The 21,197-nt window shown below is 43.8% G+C and overlaps 1 protein-coding gene across 1 annotated transcript in view; it reads left to right on the top strand.

Annotated features, from left to right (window-relative positions):
* The window catches only part of LOC141095090 (uncharacterized), a 616,558-nt gene that overhangs the window by 525,010 nt on the left and 70,351 nt on the right, over positions 1 to 21,197 (top strand). The window contains exon 93 of the mRNA XM_073580971.1: positions 6,383 to 6,460. Within this exon, the coding sequence (XP_073437072.1) occupies positions 6,383 to 6,460 (78 nt within the window). The remainder of the gene's footprint in view (positions 1 to 6,382; positions 6,461 to 21,197) is intronic.

The following is a 21,197-nucleotide window of genomic DNA, read 5'->3' as shown; positions in this document are numbered from 1 at the left end:
TTCCCATCTGCATACTGTCAGTATTGTAAATGGACCTATATAAGTCTATGTAACAATTCACACAGACTTTAATTCACGCAATCAAAGAAAAACTCAATGCATGTTCTATTTAAGGCCAGGGTCACACTTGCGAGTGCAAAGCGAGTCTCTCGCCTCAATCCCCGGCACTGCCGCCGGCACTCAGGACCGGAGTATGCGGCTGCATGTCTTTCTATACAGCTGAACACACTGGTCCGAACCGCCGGCGGCAGTGCCGGGTATTGAGGCGAGAGACTCGCGTGAATTTCTCGATTTGCACTCGCAAGTGTGACCCAGGCCTTAGTCTGTTTAACAGGTGTGACTCAAGTTTTCTGGAGAGAGAAAAACTAAATGCACACAAGATCCCAGGTACTATGAGCTGCTTCACCTCTAATGTGGTGTACCTAATTATTTGTAATAAATGTCCAACTGGGGGTCTGTATGTGGGGGAGACCGGGTAACAACTGAGACCAAGGATGAATTCTCATCACTACACAATAAGAGAAAAAAGAATGGATCTACCTGTGACAAAATATTTTTGTGTTCCTCGTCATAGCACAATGGACATTAAATTACTTGTATTAAAAGGTAACTTCAAGTCTCAGAGAGACAGGAGGGTCTGGGAGTATAAATTTATGACAACCTTTGACACACTCAGTGCAGGAATTAATGTCACATGGATTTAGGTCTTTTTACATCAATTAAGGAATTTGCTCCTCAGACCTTCTGGGGGGAATCACACAACACAGAACCAGACCCCAATCAGAGGACAATAAAACTTTCACATTCCTTATCAATCATCTGTTCCAATATTTATGTTTATCCCTCTCCCATAATGACCATTCTGCTTCACATGACTTGTCTTATCTATTGTGCTATTTCTGAGCTGTTTTGTGTATATGTGACTCTTCAGATGTTGTATTAGTCTAGTCTGATGAAGAGACCTGAGTAGTCTCGAAAGCTTGCAATTTGTTACCATCTTTTCAGTTAGCCATTAAAAGGTATCACCCACTGAGGACTCTCAATTCTAAATATTTTTCTAAATGCACGCAGAAACCATATGTGAGCAAAGAAGTTTTTACCCGTGATTTTTTTAGTGGATACTAAAATCAGACATGGTCGTGTAAATGTAGGCTAAGGGTGAGTGAAAAATGCGTCTTTTAGACACTTGTGTACCCGTTTTTTAAGACGAAGCTGCTTCAGGATAATGCTGGCGGTAGTTTTTCTGAAGCAACTTATCCCGCGTCATTTCAGACATTTTTGCTGTGGAGCCAGCGTCTTTTCCTCTATACTTTGAAGTACAGAGAGTGGGCAGATTCCTAGCAGAATCCTCCTGAAACATAAGTCACTTCTATTAACTGCTTGAAGGTTTCTGATGCAGTTAAAAGATGTGATATAAGATGGAGTATGTACACAGTAATGTCGTTTTGACATTGCTGTGCATCATTTTCATTTTATAGGGCGCTTTTGCAGCACTTTTTTTTGGGCTGAATCCACCTAAAACCTATGCAGTGTGCACATACCCTAAATAAAAGTATTTTCCCATCATTATTATAATATTTTTTAATATGTAAAACCCACTCATAGCAAGCACAGCTCACCTAATTAATTTGAAATAAAACTTTTCAACCAACAACTCCATCTCAATCTTCAATTGCAATTAGCAGTAATATTAATGTTTCAAATTAAAAAAGGGGAGCCACAAATAAAATACGAATTAATCATCTGCAATATAATTTTATTTTAATCACAAAAGAGACTATAAAGCAGCTGCACATCTATTAAAAACCTCTATTAATATACCGTATTTAAGGCTGATGAGCAGCTTTATAACGAGTAACTCTGAAATCGCTAATTATAATTCAAAATTAATACTAGAAAAACTATTGCTAGATTCTTCCTTTTAAATGTTGATGTAAATAAGCATAAGCACTAATTACCGTATGGAGTATGAATAATGGATACAATTATTGATAATAAAGGATACTGGTCATAAAGTCGCTTACCTTGTTTTTTTCTAACAACATGCAAAACATCATTCAAACTGACAGCTATGTGGCATGTTCACATGAATTTTCTCGCACAGATCTTGATGTGAAAAATGACTGTCTGTGCCCCCACAAAGTTATAATGCTCCACAAAGGTATAGTACTTCCACAAATAAACAGTCTCTTCTACATCTCCACAAATGTATAGTGCCCAACTCTAATTGTGCCCTATTAACAATATTCCTTTTGTGACAACATTTGTGCCCTAGTGTGGCTTTAACTCAACCAGCTCGACACAGGCAGCATAATGCATTAGCCTTTAGCTAATGTATCTGGTGGCTTACTAGAGTGACTGGCAGAGCAGGTGAGCATGTGGCTTCTGCTCCGCCAAACTGTTCAATTATAGCTATGTATTTTACATAGCGGCACAATTTATAAAATTCCTTGACATCTGTAATCATTAGAAAAAACAGGATGGACAGGTTACACTTCAACTTGCGCAATGTCTTGTTATTTTGGGGGCGCCTATGAACTGCTTATTTCATTTTTTTCTGTTGGAAAAAAAAATACAGTCGATGCTGCATCCAACTAAGTGTGCATTTTTGTGGGGGGCCAAGAAGAACAAAATTTGTTTTGATAGCAAGGGTATTGGAGTGGTAAAGTAGCAGCTTGAACCTCTGATGGGACAAGTAGATTTCATACTTTCTCATACTCCTAAAATCAACGCAGCTCTGCTGAAATGCTATGCTGAAATTGTAGTTTCTAGAAAAGAGGTGCCCATTTTTACTAAAATGCATATAATTGGTAAGACTTCAACTTGTAATCAGTTTTATAAGGGAGCTATACGTTCAAGAATAAACTGTCTTGCGTACAAAATTAATAAAACTAATTTCGGCCATTACATAACTTGTATCCTGCTTTTTAAACAGTTTTTTCCCCCTGCAGGCTCCTGGATACCCGATGTTTACATTAGAAACCAGCGTGCTCGCTGGTCCTGATCGCTGGAGGGGCTGTCTAACGATGTCCCAGCGATCCCATCCATGTCAGATCGTTGGTGGGATCGCTGGGACATCGTTATGTGTATGTGGGGCCTTAAGTCTATTTGCTGCTAATGGACTTTTGGTTGTCCTGAAAGAACAGAAAGTAGGAATAAACAAAATTCATGAGTGTGAAAAAGGCAAGATGTCATTTTTCTAATACAGGTCAGAAGAAAAATAAAAAATACCCAAATTAAAAAAAAGTATATTTAACTTAACCTACTTTTTAAAGCAGTTTATTATTTGGTGATGACTAGTGTTGAGCTTTCCGATACCGCAAGTATTGGGTATCGGCCGATATTTGCCGTATCGGAAATCCGATACCGAGTACCGATACTTTTTTCGTATCGGATACCGAAATCGGAAGTCCAAAATGCAATGAGCCACTTTTGTGGCTCTGATTGGCTGCCGAAATGACGTCATCATGATGCGCTGTCTGTGCGCATCATGATGCGCCGTCAGTTCGGGCCTTCGGGGGGGCTGTGCCGACTGTCCGGGGGTCTGTGCCGGCCTGCCGGTGGTCTGTGCAGGCTCCGGGGGTCTGTGCCGGCCTGCCGGGGGAGCTGTGCCGGCCTGCCAGTGGTCTGAGCAGGCTCCGGGGGTCTGTGCCGGCCTGCCGGGGGAGCTGTGCCGGCCTGCCGGGGGAGCTGTGCCGGCCTGCCGGTGGTCTGTGCAGGCTCCGGTGGTCTGTGCCGGCCTGCCGGGGAGCTGTGCCGGCCTGCCGGTGGGCTGTGCAGGCTCCGGGGGTCTGTGCAGGCATCGTCCGATGGGACTACAAGTCCCATCGGACGATGCCTGCTACCATGACAGTGATTGACACATTAGCCAATGATGGGACAGTAGTAGTCCCATCATCCGGCTAATGTGTTGAATGTAAAAAAAAAATAAAAAAAATTTACATGCTACATACATACTACATACATACTACATGTAACATACATACTACATGCAACATGCATACTACATACATGCTAGATACTACATGCATGCTACATACATGCTACATACATGCTACATACATGCTACATACATGCTACATACATGCTACATATATACTACATGTAACATACATACTACATGCAACATGCATACTACATACATGCTACATACTACATGCATGCTACATACATGCTACATACTACATACATGCTACATACATACTACATATATACTACATGCATGCAACATACAAACAACATATATACTACATGCATGCAACATGCATACTACATATATACTATATATACTACATGCTACATACATGCTACATACTACATACATAATACATATATACTACATGCATGCAACATACATACAACATATATACTACATGCATGCAACATGCATACTACATATATACTATATATACTACATGTAACATACATACTACATATATACTACATGCTACATACATGCTACATACATGATACATACTACATACATAATACATATATACTACATGCATGCAACATACATGCAACATATATACTGCATATATACTATATATACTACATGCTACATACATGCAACATACATGCAACATACATGCTACATACATGCTACATACATGCTACATACATACTACATACATACTACATACATACTACATACATAATACATATATACTACATGCATGCAACATGCATACAACATATATACTACATGCATGCAACATGCATACTACATATATACTATATATACTACATGTAACATACATACTACATGCTACATACATGCAACATACATGCAACATACATACATGCAACATACATACATGCTACATACTACATACATGCTACATACCACATGCATGCAACATGCATACTACATATATACTGCATATATACTACATGCATGCAACATACATATATACTACATACAATACATACATATAGACATACAGTACATATAACATAGAGTACATACTCACCATCACTTGTCACTTTGATCCCCGAAGCCATTGTCCCCTTGAGGAATAAATATCAAAATAAAAAAACACCAATATACTTACCCCGATCCGCAGAAGTCCACGAGGGTCCCACGTCCATCTTGCATGGAGAACAGCAGCATCAGCTGATGCTACCGTTCTCTACCAGCTCCAGGAATACAATGACGGAAGGTAGGTATCCTTCCGCACTGTATTCCTCCACCACTTTAAAAAAAAAAAAAGTCCCTAGTCTCACTTTATGCCATTGCTGCGTGGGAAATTCAGTAGTATGCATGTAGTATGCAGTAGTATGCATGTAGTATATATGTTGTATGTATGTTGCATGCATGTAGTATATATGTATTATGTATGTAGTATGTAGCATGTATGTAGCATGTAGTATATATAGTATATATGTAGTATGCATGTTGCATGCATGTAGTATATATGTTGTATGTATGTTGCATGCATGTAGTATATATGTATTATGTATGTAGCATGTATGTAGTATGTAGCATGTAGTATATATGTAGTATGTATGTTACATGTAGTATATATAGTATATATGTAGTATGCATGTAGTATATATGTTGTATGTATGTTGCATGCATGTAGTATATATGTATTATGTATGTAGTATGTAGCATGTATGTAGTATGCATGTTGCATGTAGTATGTATGTATATATGTAGCATGTATGTAGCATGTATGTAGCATGTATGTAGCATTTTTTTTTTTTTTTTCATTCAACACATTAGCCGGATGATGGGACTACTACTGTCCCATCATTGGCTAATGTGTCAATCACTGTCATGGTAGCAGGCATCGTCCGATGGGACTTGTAGTCCCATCGGACGATGCCTGCACAGACCCCCGGAGCCTACACAGCCCACCGGCAGGCCGGCACAGCCCCCCGGCAGGCCGGCACAGACCACCGGAGCCTGCACAGCCCACCGGCAGGCCGGCACAGCCCCCCGGCAGGCCGGCACAGACCACCGGAGCCTGCACAGCCCACCGGCAGGCCGGCACAGCCCCCCGGCAGGCCGGCACAGACCACCGGAGCCTGCACAGACCCCCGGCAGGCCGGCACAGCCCCCCGAAAGGCCCGTACAGACCCCAGAGAGGCTGTACAAGGCAAAAATAGGGTTTTTCTTATTCCGATACCGGAAGTCCCATAGACTTGAATGGGACTTCCGGTATCAGAATCGGCGATACCCGATATTTTTTTTAGATCGGCCGATACCATCCGATACGATACTTTTAAGTATCGGACGGTATCGCTCAACACTAGTGATGACATATTCCCTTTAAGTTATCTGTCACAGGCAGCTATGTAGTGTTCTTTTCTACAATGCAGTATACTCATTTTAATTGAACTGTCTAATAATTGAAATTAACCTCTTTTTAACCAGGGTGAGAAAGGAAAAAGAGGAAAATCTTTGCCTTGTCCAAGAACGCATTTAGGAATACCAGGAGTAAAGGGTGAAACGGTGAGGGAAGTGTAAATGATTTGTATATTTTGACAATCTTTTCAATAACTGCATTGTTACAAAGACCTCTTACTTTATTACCTTCTGGATGGAAGCCCATCGAGATATCTAAATGTTTGTAATACACATATCGTTCTATTCTCGATCCCTGGGACCACTGCTATGAGGACAGATAATAATAATCTTTATTTTTATATAGCGCTAACATATTCCGCAGCGCTTTACAGTTTGCACACATTTTCATCACTGTCCTCGATGGGGCTCACAATCTATATTCCCTATCAGTATGTCTAGCTATTTACTATGGAGCAGTGCACTAAAGGCTATATACTCATAGTAATAAACTTCCTGTATGGATGTGCACATGGAAGGAAAAATTATCCAACAATTTTTCTGAGATAATGGTCGGCTAAACAGCTGAGAGTTAACCTGAAAGTTTGTGTTTTCAACAAGGAGAAAGTAAAGATATAGAGGCCAGTTGGCTTAGCTAAAAAACCAAGCCAGTCATCTTATAGCATGTCAATTATACACAGAGTGGAAGGAAGCTCTTTGTTAATGTCAGAACAAGAGCAAAATGGTAACAAAAGGGAATCTTAAATAGGTGGATTCACACAGTTTGAAAAAATAAATTATATTGGCAGATTCATTTACTTTATATTAAAAAAATGAATAAATTTGTTAATAAGTATTTCCCTACAACATTTTAGAAATTTAACAAGCCTCCATAGGAGCCCCACTTATGCAAGGTCACCTGGGTTATAGCCACAGAGTGGATGCTTGCTGGCGGAGCAAGCTGGCAGAGATTATATGGTTAAAAAAATGAATATTCCTTCGAAATATTTTTTTTCTTCAATTTCTTAAATAACCGCTTTAACATTTTTATAAGGAATGTAATCCAGTAAATTAAATAAACACTAGCTAGAGTCTAGACTGTAGCTGTTAGGGTTTTGTCCTGTCTTTTACATGCCACTGAGTATGAAGCTCTTAGCTTAGAATAGGAGACTCTCAGTGGTCGGAGCAGGGCTTCTGATCTGAGCATGGTCAGATGTGTGAAACCGAGCTTACTCCTTATTTACAATTTGAGTATTACTTCTTATTGTGAGTGTCATCATCTAAACTCCTTTCATTATGTGTGAACCTCTAGCTTTATATGGTAACTTCATAAAATATATACTTTTAGGCTGTGTACCCACATTGCGTTTCTTAAGCATTTCCGCTTAACCCCTTCCTGACATCTGACGTACTATTCCGTCCATGGGCCCCGGGCCCCTATGCCCCTATGCCCACGATCACCGTGTACTGGGGGTTTAGGGAAGCATTGGCAAGGAGGGGGCTCCCTCCGTGCTTCCCTGAGCCCCCCAGATCAGCATGATGTGCTGCACTGCTCTGGGAGCATCCTTCCCTTCAGGTCCCTGGATCCAATATGGTGGCGGGGATCTTCGGGGGCCTGTAGAGAGCCGGCTCCCTCACTGCCTGCAGAGCGCAGGCATGAGGAAGCCTGCTGCAGTGCCTGTGTCAGATCGCTGATGTGTCAGATCTGCGATCTCACACATGACAGTGATGTCCCCCATGGGACAGTGTAATAAAGGTAAAAAAAAAGTGTAAAAATAATTTATAAAAAATCGCTAAATAAATAAAAAAATATTTCCTTATAAATTCATTTTTTGGAAATAAAAAAACCAATAAAAGTACACATATTTAGTATCGCCGCATCTGTAACGACCCACCCTATAAAACTGTCCCATTAGTAAACCCCTTTAGCGAAACCCCTTAAAAAATAAAACACAAAGCAAAAAATAATGCTTTATTATCATACCGCCGAACAAAAAGTGCAATAACATGCGATCAAAAAGACGGATATAAATAACTATGGTACCGCTGAAAGTGTAATCTTGTCTCGCAAAAAACGAGCCACCACACAGCATCATCAGTGAAAAAATAAAAAAGTTATAGCTCGCAGAATAAAGCGATGTAAAAATAATTATTTTTTATATAAAATTGTTTTCATTGCATAAAAGCGCCAAAACATAAAAAAAGACATAAAAGAGGTATCGCTGTAATCGTACTAACCCGAAGAATAAAAACGCTTTATTAATTTTACCGCATGCGGAACGGTGTAAACGCACACCCCAAAAGAAATTCTTGAAATGCTGGTTTTTGTTCATTCTGCGTCCCAAAAATTGGAATAAAAAGCGATCAAAAAATGTCACGTGCTCGAAAATAGTACCAATAAAAACGTCAACTCGTCCCGCAAAAAATAAGACCTCACATGACTCAGGGGGTCAAAATATGGAAAAATTATAGCTCTCAAAATGTGGTGATGCAAAAACTATTTTTACAATAAAAGGCGTCTTTTAGCGTATGACAGCTGCCAAACATAAAAACCGCCATAAATAGTAAATCAAACCCCCCGTTATCACCCCCTTAGTTAGGGAAAAATAATAAAATTAAAAAAATTTATTTATTTCCATTTTCCCGTTAGGACTAGGGTTAGGGCTGAGGTTAGGGGTGTGTTGGGGTTAGGGTTGGAGTTAGACTTGGGGGTTTCCACTGTTTGGGCACATCAGGCACTCTCCAAACGCAACATGGCGTCTGATCTCAATTCCAGCCAATTCTGCGTTGAAAATGTAAAATGGTGCTCCTTCCCTTCCAAGCTCTGCCATGTGCCCAAACAGTGTTTTACCCCCACATATGGAGTATCAGTCTACTTGGGGCAAATTGCAAAACAACTATTGGGGTCCAATTTCTCCTGTTGCCCTAAGGAAAATAAAAAATTAGGCAAAAATATCATTTTTGTGGAGAAAAATATGATTTTTTTATTTTCACGCCCGGGCGTAATAAACTTCTGTGAAGCACTTGGGGGTTCAAAGTGCTCACCACACATCTAGATAAGTTCCGTGGGGGGTCTGGTTTCCAAAATGGCGTCACTTGTGGGGAGTTTCAACAGTTTAGGCACATCAGAGGCTCTCCAAACGCGACATGAAACCCGCAGACCATTACATCAAAGTCTGCATTCCAAAACGTCACTTCTTCCCTTCCGAGCCCCGACGTGTGCCCATACAGTAGTTTTCTCCCACATATGGGGTATCAGCGTACTCAGGACAAACTCGACAACAACTTTTGGGGCCCAATTTCTCCTGTTACCCTTGGGAAAATAAAAAAATTAGGGACTAAAAGATCATGCTTGTGGAAAAAATATGATTTTTTTATTTTTGTGCCCGGGCATTATAAACTTCTGTGAAGCCCTGTGAGGTTCAAAGTTCTCACCACACATCTAGATAAGTTCCTTTGGGGGGGTCTAGTTTTCAAATTGGTGTCATTTGTGGGGGGTTTCCACTGTTTTGGCATATCAGGGGCTTTCCAAACGCGACATGGCGTCCAATCTCAATTCCAATCATAAAAGTCAAATGGCGCTGCTTCCCTTCTGAGCTCTGCCATGCGCCCAAATAGTGGTTTACCTCCACATATGGGGTATCGGCGTACTCAGGACAAATTTCACAATAACTTTTGGGGTCCTGTTACCCTTGTAAAAATAAAAATTGAGGGTGAAAAGATAATTTTTGTGGAAAAAATATGATTTTTTAATTGTACGGCTGTACGTTATAAACTTCTGTGAAGCCCTTGTGGGTTCATAGTTCTCACCACTATCTAGATAAGTTCCTTTGGGGGTCTAATTTCCAAAATGGGGTCACTTGTGGGGGGTTTCCACTGTTTAGGCATATCAGGGGCTCGCCAAACGTGACATGGCGTCCGATCTGAATTCCAGCCAATTTTGCATTGAAAAAGTCAAACGGCGCTCCTTCCCTTCTGAGCTCTGCCATGTGCCGAAACAGTGGTTCCCCCCCACATATCAGGTATCACCGTACTCAGGACAAATTGCACAATAACTTTTGAAGTCCAATTTCTCCTGTTACCCTTGGTAAAATAAAAAAATTGGACCTGAAGTAATTTTTTTGTGAAAAAAAGTTAAATGTTCATTTTTTTTAAACATTCAAAAAATTTGTGTGAAGCACTTGAAGGGTTAATAAATTTCTTGAACGTGGTTTTGAGCACCTTGAGGGGTGCAGTTTTTAGAATGGTGTCACTATTGGGTATTTTCTATCATATAGACCCCTCAAAATGACTTCAAATGTGATGTGGTCAAACATGTAAACATGTGGGAAATGTTACTTAAGTTTTTTGTGTGCCATATCTCTGTGATTTAAGGGCATAAAATTTCAAAGTTGGAAAATTGCGAAATTTTCGCCATATTTCCATTTTTTTCACAAATAAACGCAAGCTATATCAATGAAATTTTACCACTAACATGAAGGACAATATGTCACGAGAAAGCAATGTCAGAATCAGTGGGATTTATGGAAGCGTTTCAGAGTTATTACCTCATAATAGAAGTGCATTGAGCAGTAGGGTGGTGTGCTGGTAAAAGGGGAAAAAAAAATCGTTTAAATCTTCTGCCTGAGTGAGTCTGAGCGAGCTGAGTGTGAACTGAGCGTAGGTGCGAACTGTGGTAAGTGTGTGACTTGTGATTCAATGAAGAGGTATTTGGAAAACCTATAACAAATACCTGTGTGAGTTGCTGAATTGTAGGTTGCTGAGTGCTTTCTACCTGTTCAATTTTTGGGGGGCTTGTTTAACCTATTTTTTCTCTCTACAGGGTTAATCTCTTATTTTACTATCTGTGTTTTTAAGGGTTAACTATATTGCATTTAAATCTTGAGGTGTAACTATATTCACAAGGGGTTAATTAAGGGTGGGAGTTCATAATTAAGGGTTTATAAGGGGAAGCTGGTTGGGGCTCAACTCCTTTTGGAAGTGCATTGAGCAGCAGGGTGGTGTGCTGGTAAAAGGGAAAAAAAAATCTTTTAAATCTTCTGCCTGAGCGAGTGTGAATGAGCTGAGTGTGACCTGAGTGTAAGTGCGAACTGTGGTAAGTGTGTGACTTGTGATTCAGTGACTTTGTGACGAGCGTTAGCTTGCGCAGAGTCGTTTCTTCTTTGAATGAGTGGACCATCTGGGCCGTGGCACCCACCTAGGGCGAGCTAACCTAGTAAGAACCACCCCCTATACAGGGAGTGTCAGGGGCAAGACCAAGGGGGTGAGCCACCACGGCAGCTGGACCAGACGGCCGGCTCAGGGAAACAAGACAAGGCGAGACGAGATGTTAGTTCAAAGAAACTTCATTTAAGCAAGGCTTCAGGGATAACATCAGGTACAAACATAACCAGAACAGGGACAACATAGCAAGGTGCATGCAAGGGCACGCCAAAGTCCAAGCATGGTACGTGCAGATGGTAAGCGGAGGCACGATGACCTCAGACTCCGGACAGCAAGCGAAGATCAACCGGGACATCAGGTTCTGAAGCTCTGTAGGCCATCATCAGGATCCGGACATCCGAAAGTCAGCCAGGGTTCCATGCAAGGAAACAAGACAGGGTTAACGACATGATGCATGTCAATGGACATGCCAGGTTTGGGTTCACAGGATGGAGGCCTGCGCATGCCAAGGGGCATACCAGGGATGGGTACAAGGACTGAGACCTGCGCGTGCGAGGGCATGCCAGGGACGGGTTCAATGGCATCAGAATCCGGGGTGCTGGCATCAACTGACAGGATCCAGGAAGCAGGCTACAGACATCAGCTCTGGACATCAGGCCGCAGTCATCTAGGTTCGGACCTCTGGCAGCGGTCGGCAGGTTACGGAATCCGGCAGGCAAACTAGGGTTCAGAGCAGAGCAAAGAGAACAAAAGACTTTGTGCAAGAGTTGCACGAAAAGGCACAGTGTGAGAACCAGCGCACGTGCAAGGGAGCATGGACACCACAGCTGGGGGCACCGGCAGGTGGTTCCGACGATGGCATAAGCAGGCGGGCATGACTAGAGGCGGCACCGCAGCCGGAAACCACTATAGCACTGGACGGGGGCACGGCTGAGGCACACAGGTGAGCACGGCTAGAGGCGGCACAGCTGAGGCACACCAGGCAGGCACAGGCGACCAGGCACGTGCACGGAGGCACGGAGCCACAAGGCAGGGCTAGGCAAAGGTACAGGACAGAGACGCATGCGATACCGCATGGCACAGCCTAGTACGAAAAGTGCAAGAGCGCACGAAACATCAGAGGCAAGGCATAGAGTAGTAGACAGAACCCTGCGCATGCAAAGGACATGCCAGGGGCAAAGTTCAAGGCGAGGCCTGTGCGTACCGAGGGGCACACCAGGGACAGGGCACAGAACGGAGGCCTGCACGTGTAGACAGACACAACAGGGACAGGGACAGAGTCTAGCAGCGGAGCGTAGGCCGAAGCCCAGAGCCGGACCAAGGGAGAACCTTGGGACTAGACAGGGCACAGAGCGGAGGCCTGCACGTGTAGACAGACACGTCAGGGACAGGGTACAGAGACGAGCCCTGCACGTGAAGGGAGACACGTCAGGGGTAGGGTACAGAGACGAAGCCTGCACATGTAGGGAGACACGTCAGGGACAGGGTACAGAGACGAGGCCTGCACGTGTAGGGAGACACGTCAGGGGCAGGGTAAAGAGACGAAGCCTGCACATGTAGGGAGACACGTCAGGGACAGGGTACAGAGACGAGTGTTGTGAGTTCATTTTCCCCTTCATTACTGAGGCCCAAGGAACTCCCTCTTCTGGTAAAGAAAGGTAGTGAGCCTGATTATCAAACACCTGAGGCTGATGATGATGACTGGCTGAGTGGAGTTACTGACTGGATATAAGGCTGCCGACGCCCTTCTGCCCTGCGGGTGATTTCTCTGTGGGATCCTTGGAGACCAGTCTGAATTCCTGCTCCTCTAAAGCTAAGTTTGCTGCTCGGCCTTTTGCTTTTGTGCTTTGACTTTGTTTTGCTTTGTTTTTCTGGATTTCTGCCATTCCCTGCTGGGGTGTGCTGGATTCATTTAGCTCTGTCCTCTGAAAATACCTGAGTGCTGATTTAGTTTTTGAAGCCTAGCTGCTTCAGGGCCTTTTTCATATCAGCTTGTTGGCTTATGTCTTTGATAGGGTTTTGGCAGATTGCAGACAGCAGCCTTCCTGTCCTTTCCTATCTAGGTAGTTTTGGGCCCCGTCTTTGCTCAGTCTATCTTTCTGTCTGTGTTAGTATTTTCATCTTGCTTCACTGTCATTATATGTTGGGGGCTGCCTATTGCTTTGGGGTCTGCTCTGGGGCAGTTTAGATTTCCCCTTTCTTTCTTTAGGCCTATGTAATTCTCCGGCTGTGATCGAGGGGTCTAGGGCATTGTAGGAACCCCCCACGGCTACTGCTAGTTGTGTTGATAGGTTCAGGGGTCTGCAATCTGATAGTTGCCAACTTCTCTGGTTTTCTGGACTTAGCTTGTATTTCTGCTTTTGCCTCCTACGGTGACTCATTCATAACAGAATCACCCGCCATACCGCAGATTCTAGGGTACTCAATAGCAGGAAAGAATTGTAAAAAAAAAAAAGTGTGTATATTTTTTCCTCTATATCTCTGAGGCCGTAGGGGGAATTTTTTTTTCTCTCAATGGAGATAAAGCAATTGTCTGATCGTGTGGAGCAGCTCGCTGCGGAAGTGCGGGGAATTTCCGCCTACCTTGCTCATTCACATGCTGCTGAACCAAAGATTCCTACACCTGATGTATTTTTTGGGGATCGGTCTAAATTTTGGAATTTCAAAAATAATTGTAAATTATTTTTTGCCTTGAAGCCTAACTCGTCAGGGAGCTCCGCGCAGCAGGTTAAAGTTGTCATCTCTTTGCTGCGTGGCGATCCCCAGGATTGGGCATTTTCTTTGAAACCAGATGATCCTATTCTGACTAATGTGAACGCATTCTTTCAAGCTTTGGGGTTGTTGTATGACGAACCTAATGCCATTAATCAGGCTGAAAAGACCCTGCTGGCATTGAGCCAGGGTCGTGATTCTGCAGAATTGTACTGTCAAAAATTCCGAAAGTGGGCAGTACTTACTACCTGGAATGATAATGCCTTGGCTGCTCTCTTTCGGAAGGGGTTGTCAGAAGCCGTAAAAGATACTATGGTGGGATTTCCTGTTCCCTCTGGTCTTGACGATTCTATGTCATTAGGCTGGTTTCACATTTGCGTTTTTTAGCGCTGGAAAAAAACGCTAACCTGCGCATGCGTTTTTTCCCCTATATTTAACATGGGTGCGCATACCTGCGCGCTGCCATGCGCATGTATGCGATTTTCATGCGCTGCGTTTTTTGGGGTATGCGTTGGTATTTTCCAGACGCAGCATGTTGCATTTTTTGGCCCTGCAAAAAAGCGCATGCGCACATATGCGCACGTTTTGCGCTAAAAATGGCCATTATAGCCTATGGGTGCGCATATGTGCGCATTGGCATGCTTATGTATGCGTTTTTTTGCACCAGCGTTTTTTTTTTTTAACCATGGAATTTAGGGGTTTGGGTTAGAGTTAGGGTTAGTTAAGGGGGTTTAGGGTTAGGGTTAGGGTCAGGGTCAGGGTTAGGGTTGGGGTTTGGGTCAGGGTTAGGGTTAAGTATGGTTTGGTTAAGGGTTAGGGTCAGGGTTAGGGTCAGGATTAGGGTTAAGTATGGATTTGTTAAGTGTTAGGGTCAGGGTTAGGGTTAGGGTTAGGGTTAGGGTCAGGGTTAGGGTTAGGGTTAGGGTCTGGGTTAGGGTTAAGTATGGTTTTGTTAAGGATTAGGGTCAGGGTTAGGGTCAGGATTAGGGTTAAGTATGGTTTGGTTAAGGGTTAGGGTTAGGGTTAGGGTCAGGGTTAGGGTTAGGGTTAGGGTTAGGGTCAGGGTTAGGGTTAAGTATGGTTTTGTTAAGGGTTAGGGTCAGGGTTAGGGTCAGGATTAGGGTTAAGTATGGTTTTGTTAAGGGTTAGGGTCAGGGTTAGGGTTAGGGTTAGGGTCAGGATTAGGGTTAAGTATGGTTTGGTTAAGGGTTAGGGTCAGGGTTAGGGTTAGGGTTAGGGTCAGGGTTAGGGTTAAGTATGGTTTTGTTAAGGGTTAGGGTCAGGGTTAGGGTTAGGGTTAGGGTTAGGGTTAGTTAGGGTTTAGGGTTTGGGTTAGGGTTAAGTATGATTTGGTTAAGGGTTAGGGTCAGGGTCAGGGTTAGGGTTAGGGTTAGGGTCAGGGTTAGGGTTAGTAAAGTCATGGTTTGGGTAGTGTGAGGGGCCACCTAAAAATGTTGGAAAAAAACGCAAACGCGGTAAAAACGCACTAAAAACGCATACAAACGCTTAAAAACGCTGCGTTTTTTTCATGCATGCTCATAAAAATGCTTGAAAAAAACGCAGCAGTTGTATGCTTTTGTATGCGCTTTTTCAATGCGTTTTTTTGCGGGAAAAACGCGCTGCAAAAAAAAGCAAGTGTGAAACTAGCCTTAGCCATTCAGGTTGATCGGCGTTTGCGCGAACGCAAAGCTGCACGATAGGTGTTGCCACCTGTTGAACAAATGTCTGAACCTATGCAATGTGATAGAGTTTTTTCCAGAGAGCAGCGACAGGAGTTCAGAAGGCGTAATAAGTTGTGTTTTTTCTGTGGAGATGCCTCGCATATTATTTCTGTCTGTCCTAAACGAGAGAAACGCTTTGCACACACGTTTTCTGTTGGGGGTGTTCAACCTAAGTTTCTTCAGGCTATTACTCTGATCTGCTCCCTGTCCACATTTTCCGCCAAGGCTTTTGTGGATTCGGGAGCAGCCCTAAACCTAATGGACTTGGATTTTGCTAAACGTTGTGGATTTCCGATGACACCTCTGCAGACGCCTATCCCTTTGAGAGGGATTGATGCTACTCCTTTAGCTAAAAATAAACCCCAGTTTTGGACCCAGGTGGTAATGCGGGTCGCCCCAGACCATCAAGAAAATTGCAGATTTTTGGTGTTGCATAATCTGCTTGATACTATTGTTCTGGGGTTTCCCTGGTTACAGATTCATAATCCAGTTTTGGATTGGAAATCTGTGTCTGTGGTGAGATGGGGTTGTCGGTGTGCCTTTAGTGAGGCTCCGGTGTTTTCCACCTCTCCTCAGTCGCATGATGTTCCTGATTATTTGGCGGACTTTTATGATGTATTTAGTGAGAATGAGTCTGTGTCTCTGCCTCCTCATAGGAGTTATGACTGTGCAATTGAACTGAGCCCGGGGTGTAAATTTCCCAAGGGTCGGCTCTTCAATTTATCTGTACCCGAGCACGAGGCTATGCGATCCTATATTAAGGAGGCGTTGGAGAAGGGTCATATTAGACCATCCTCGTCACCCTTAGGTGCCGGGTTTTTTTTTGTAGCCAAAAAGGATGGATCATTAAGACCTTGTATTGATTATCGTGCCCTCAACAAAATTACTGTTAAATATCAGTATCCGTTACCCCTGATTTCTGATCTATTCTCCAGAGTTAAAGGTGCTTGCTGGTTTACCAAGCTTGACCTCAGGGGGGCGTATAATCTTATTCGCATTAAGCATGGGGATGAATGGAAGACGGCGTTTAATACTCCGGAGGGACATTTTGAGTACCTGGTGATGCCTTTTGGGCTCACTAATGCCCCTTCTGTCTTCCAGTGCTTCATGAACGATATTTTCCGAGATTTTGTCGATAAATTTTTGATTATCTATCTGGATGATATTTTGATCTTCTCCAAGGATTGGGATTCTCATGTGGAACATATTTGGACTGTGTTCCAGATCTTGAGGGAGAATTCCCTGTATGTCAAAGGATCTAAATGCCTTTTTGGAGTACAGAGGATTTCTTTTTTGGGATTTATTTTGTCCCCGTCAACTATTGAAATGGACCCGGCCAAGGTACAGGCCATTCACGATTGGGTTCAGCCCACTTCTTTGAAGGCCCTCCAGAAGTTTTTGGGTTTTGCTAATTTTTATCGGAAATTTATAGCAAAATTTTCTAGTATTGCCAAGCCATTGACTGATTTGACTAAAAAGGTTGCTGATGTGTTAAATTGGTCTCCGGAGGCTGTTTCTTCCTTTCAGGAGCTGAAGCGAAGATTCTCCTCCGCCCCGGTTTTGCGGCAACCTGATGTCTCACTTCCATTCCAGGTAGAGGTGGATGCTTCTGAGATTGGTGCAGGAGCTGTTTTGTCCCAAAAGGATCCTGTAACATCTAAAATGAATCCCTGTGCTTTCTTTTCCCGAAAGTTCTCTCCATCTGAACGTAACTATGATGTGGGGAATAGGGAACTGTTGGCCATGAAATGGGCATTTGAGGAGTGGAGACATTGGTTGGAGGGAGCTAAGCATCAAGTCGTGGTCCTCACTGACCACAAGAATTTGATTTACCTAGAGTCGGCTAAGCGCTTGAACCCTAGACAGGCTAGGTGGGCCTTGTTTTTTACACGTTTTGATTTTGTGGTTTCTTTTCTTCCTGGAACAAAGAATGTCAAGGCAGACGCCCTCTCTAGGAGCTTCTTTGCTGATTCTCCTGTGGTGACCAAGCCTGCTACCATCTTAGGCGAAGGGGTAGTTCTTTCTGCCATCTCGCCCGATTTGAGACGTGCTCTGGAAGAGTTCCAGGAGGACAAACCTGAGCGTTGTCCCAGTGGAAAGTTGTATGTTCCTGACCAGTGGAAGAAGAGAGTGATGTCTGAAGTTCATTGCTCTGCTTTGGCTGGTCATCCAGGTATTTTTGGTACTAGAGATCTGGTGAGTCGGTTTTTTTGGTGGCCCTCCTTGTCTCGTGATGTCAGGAATTTTGTGCAGTCCTGTGGGACGTGCTCACGGTCTAAATCGTGTTCTCGCTCTAGTGGGTTGTTGATGCCTTTGCCTGTCCCCAAGAGGCCATGGACCCATATTTCAATGGATTTCATCTGTGATATGCCTGTCTCTCAGAGGATGACTGTTATTTGGGTGATTTGTGATAGGTTCTCTAAGATGGTTCATCTTGTACCACTCCCTAAGTTGCCATCTTCCTCTGAGTTGGTGCCCCTGTTTTTACAACAGGTGGTTCGTTTGCACGGGATTCCTGAGAACATTGTATCTGACAGAGGAGTCCAGTTTGTGTCTAGATTTTGGAGAACTTTCTGTTCCAGGCTGGGAATTCAGTTGTCCTTCTCCTCTGCTTTTCACCCTCAGACCAATGGGCAGACAGAGAGAACAAACCAGACCTTGGAGTCATATTTGAGATGTTTTATTTCTGCTGATCAGGATGATTGGGTTTCATTTTTGCCCTTGGCCGAATTTGCTTTAAGTAATAGAGCTAGTTCTGCCACTTTGATGTCACCTTTTTTTTGTAACTTTGGGTTTCATCCTCGATTTTCTTCAGGGCAGGTGGAGCCCTCTGCCTGCCCAGGTGTTGACACTGTGGTGGAGAGAATGCACCAGATCTGTTACCAAGTGGTGGATAAGTTATCTCTCTCCCAGGAAAAGGCCCAGCGGTTTTCCAACCGACATAGGACCATTGGTCCCCAGTTTAAGGTTGGTGATATGGTGTGGTTATCATCAAAAAATATTGCTATGAAGGTGGCTTCTCCTAAGTTTAAGCCTAGATTTATTGGACCTTACAAGATTGTGGAGATTATTAATCCGGTCTCTTTTCGTTTGGCTCTTCCTGTCACATTTAAAATCCATAATGTGTTCCATAAATCTTTGTTGAAGAGGTTTGTTGAACCTGTTGTTCCGGGGGTGGCACCTCCAGACCCTGTATTGGTTGAAGGTAACATGGAATATGAGGTAGAGAAAGTACTGGATTCCCGTCTGGCTAGACGGAGACTCCAGTATTTAGTTAAGTGGAAGGGTTATGGTCAGGAGGATAATTCCTGGGTCTCTGCCTCTGATATTCCTGCCAAAAGATTGGTGCGTGCCTTTCATCGGGCTCACCCTGATCGCCCTGGTGGCGTAGTTGAGGGTTCGGTGACCCCTCCTCAAGGGGGAGGTACTGTTGTGAGTTCATTTTCCCCTTCATTACTGAGGCCCGAGGACCTCCCTCTTCTGGTAAAGAAAGGTAGTGAGCCTGATTATCAAACACCTGAGGCTGATGATGATGACTGGCTGAGTGGAGTTACTGACTGGATATAAGGCTGCCGACGCCCTTCTGCCCTGCGGGTGATTTCTCTGTGGGATCCTTGGAGACCAGTCTGAATTCCTGCTCCTCTAAAGCTAAGTTTGCTGCTCGGCCTTTTGCTTTTGTGCTTTGACTTTGTTTTGCTTTGTTTTTCTGGATTTCTGCCATTCCCTGCTGGGGTGTGCTGAATTCATTTAGCTCTGTCCTCTGAAAATACCTGAGTGCTGATTTAGTTTTTGAAGCCTAGCTGCTTCAGGGCCTTTTTCATATCAGCTTGTTGGCTTATGTCTTTGATAGGGTTTTGGCAGATTGCAGACAGCAGCCTTCCTGTCCTTTCCTATCTAGGTAGTTTTGGGCCCCGTCTTTGCTCAGTCTATCTTTCTGTCTGTGTTAGTATTTTCATCTTGCTTCACCATCATTATATGTTGGGGGCTGCCTATTGCTTTGGGGTCTGCTCTGGGGCAGTTTAGATTTCCCCTTTCTTTCTTTAGGCCTATGTAATTCTCCGGCTGTGATCGAGGGGTCTAGGGCATCGTAGGAACCCCCCACGGCTACTGCTAGTTGTGTTGATAGGTTCAGGGGTCTGCAATCTGATAGTTGCCAACTTCTCTGGTTTTCTGGACTTAGCTTGTATTTCTGCTTTTGCCTGCTACGGTGACTCATTCATAACAGACGAGGCCTGCACGTGTAAACAGACACGTCAGAGACAGGGTACAGAGAGGGGTACTTGAAGCCGCAAAGCGAGACAGGAAACATGGAAAGAAACACGGAACAGAATCAGAGCAAACAAGGACTACAAGGCAAAGCAGGGCAAAGACAAAACATGGCACGAAAGACAAACACTAGACAAGACACGAGAGAAGAGACGGAATATGAGCACGGAGCGTGTGCAGAGACGCAAGACAGAGCAGAGTGCAAGGGCACAGAATAGAGGGAGCAACTCCACAGACCAAGCAGCCATGCAGAGAAGCAACTCAATACTCAGGCCCTGAGCATAGGAAGGGGCTGTCTGCTATAGGGCATAGCACCACCACTTCCGGGTCAGGACCAGGGAAGAGCTTCCAGTTCATATCCTCTAGGATCACAGAACGCAGTCACATGATCAGGATTCCAGACATGCAGGGATGATTGCAGAACCGGACAGTGCAGGATCCTAGGAAAGGTCACATGATCAGGGTTTCAGACATGGAGAAACGATTGCAGAACCGGACAGTGCAGGATCCTAGGAAAGGTCACATGATCAGGGTTTCAGACATGCAGAGACGAATGCAGAATCAGCCTATGCTAGAACATAGGAAGGACACATGATCAGGGATTCTAGACATGACGAGATGATCACAGAAGGCAGAGCAGAAATGCAGGCATCCTGCAGCTCAACAGACATGAGGTGAGTGTGCACACTGCTCTAGGGAACATGTAGGATAGCAGACACAAGATGCGTGAGCACACTGCTCCAGGGGTTCTTGAAGCAAAACAGACAAAGCAGACATGGCGGACATGACAGACTTTGGATTCAGGGAGTTTCCAAGGGAGGTATTATTGAATTGCTGTTATATTTTATTAATACTTTTTATTTATTTTTGCTTACCTTTATGTCTGGTGCAATCCCCATTAGGATGTGCTCCACTATTGCCAATGCCATCCAGTGCACGTCTTGCCGCATGTATGAAATCCTTGAACAGCCAGTCGAGGGTGCAAACTGCTGTGCGAGATGTGAGCACGTTGTGCATTTGGAAACCCAGATACTGGATCTAAA

The sequence above is a fragment of the Dendrobates tinctorius genome, unplaced genomic scaffold, assembly GCF_039654945.1.
Source record: "Dendrobates tinctorius isolate UK_male_01 unplaced genomic scaffold, ASM3965494v1 ptg000066l, whole genome shotgun sequence".
NCBI classification, from domain to species: Eukaryota; Metazoa; Chordata; class Amphibia; order Anura; family Dendrobatidae; genus Dendrobates; species Dendrobates tinctorius.
This window is presented reverse-complemented; position numbering and strand designations above follow the sequence as displayed.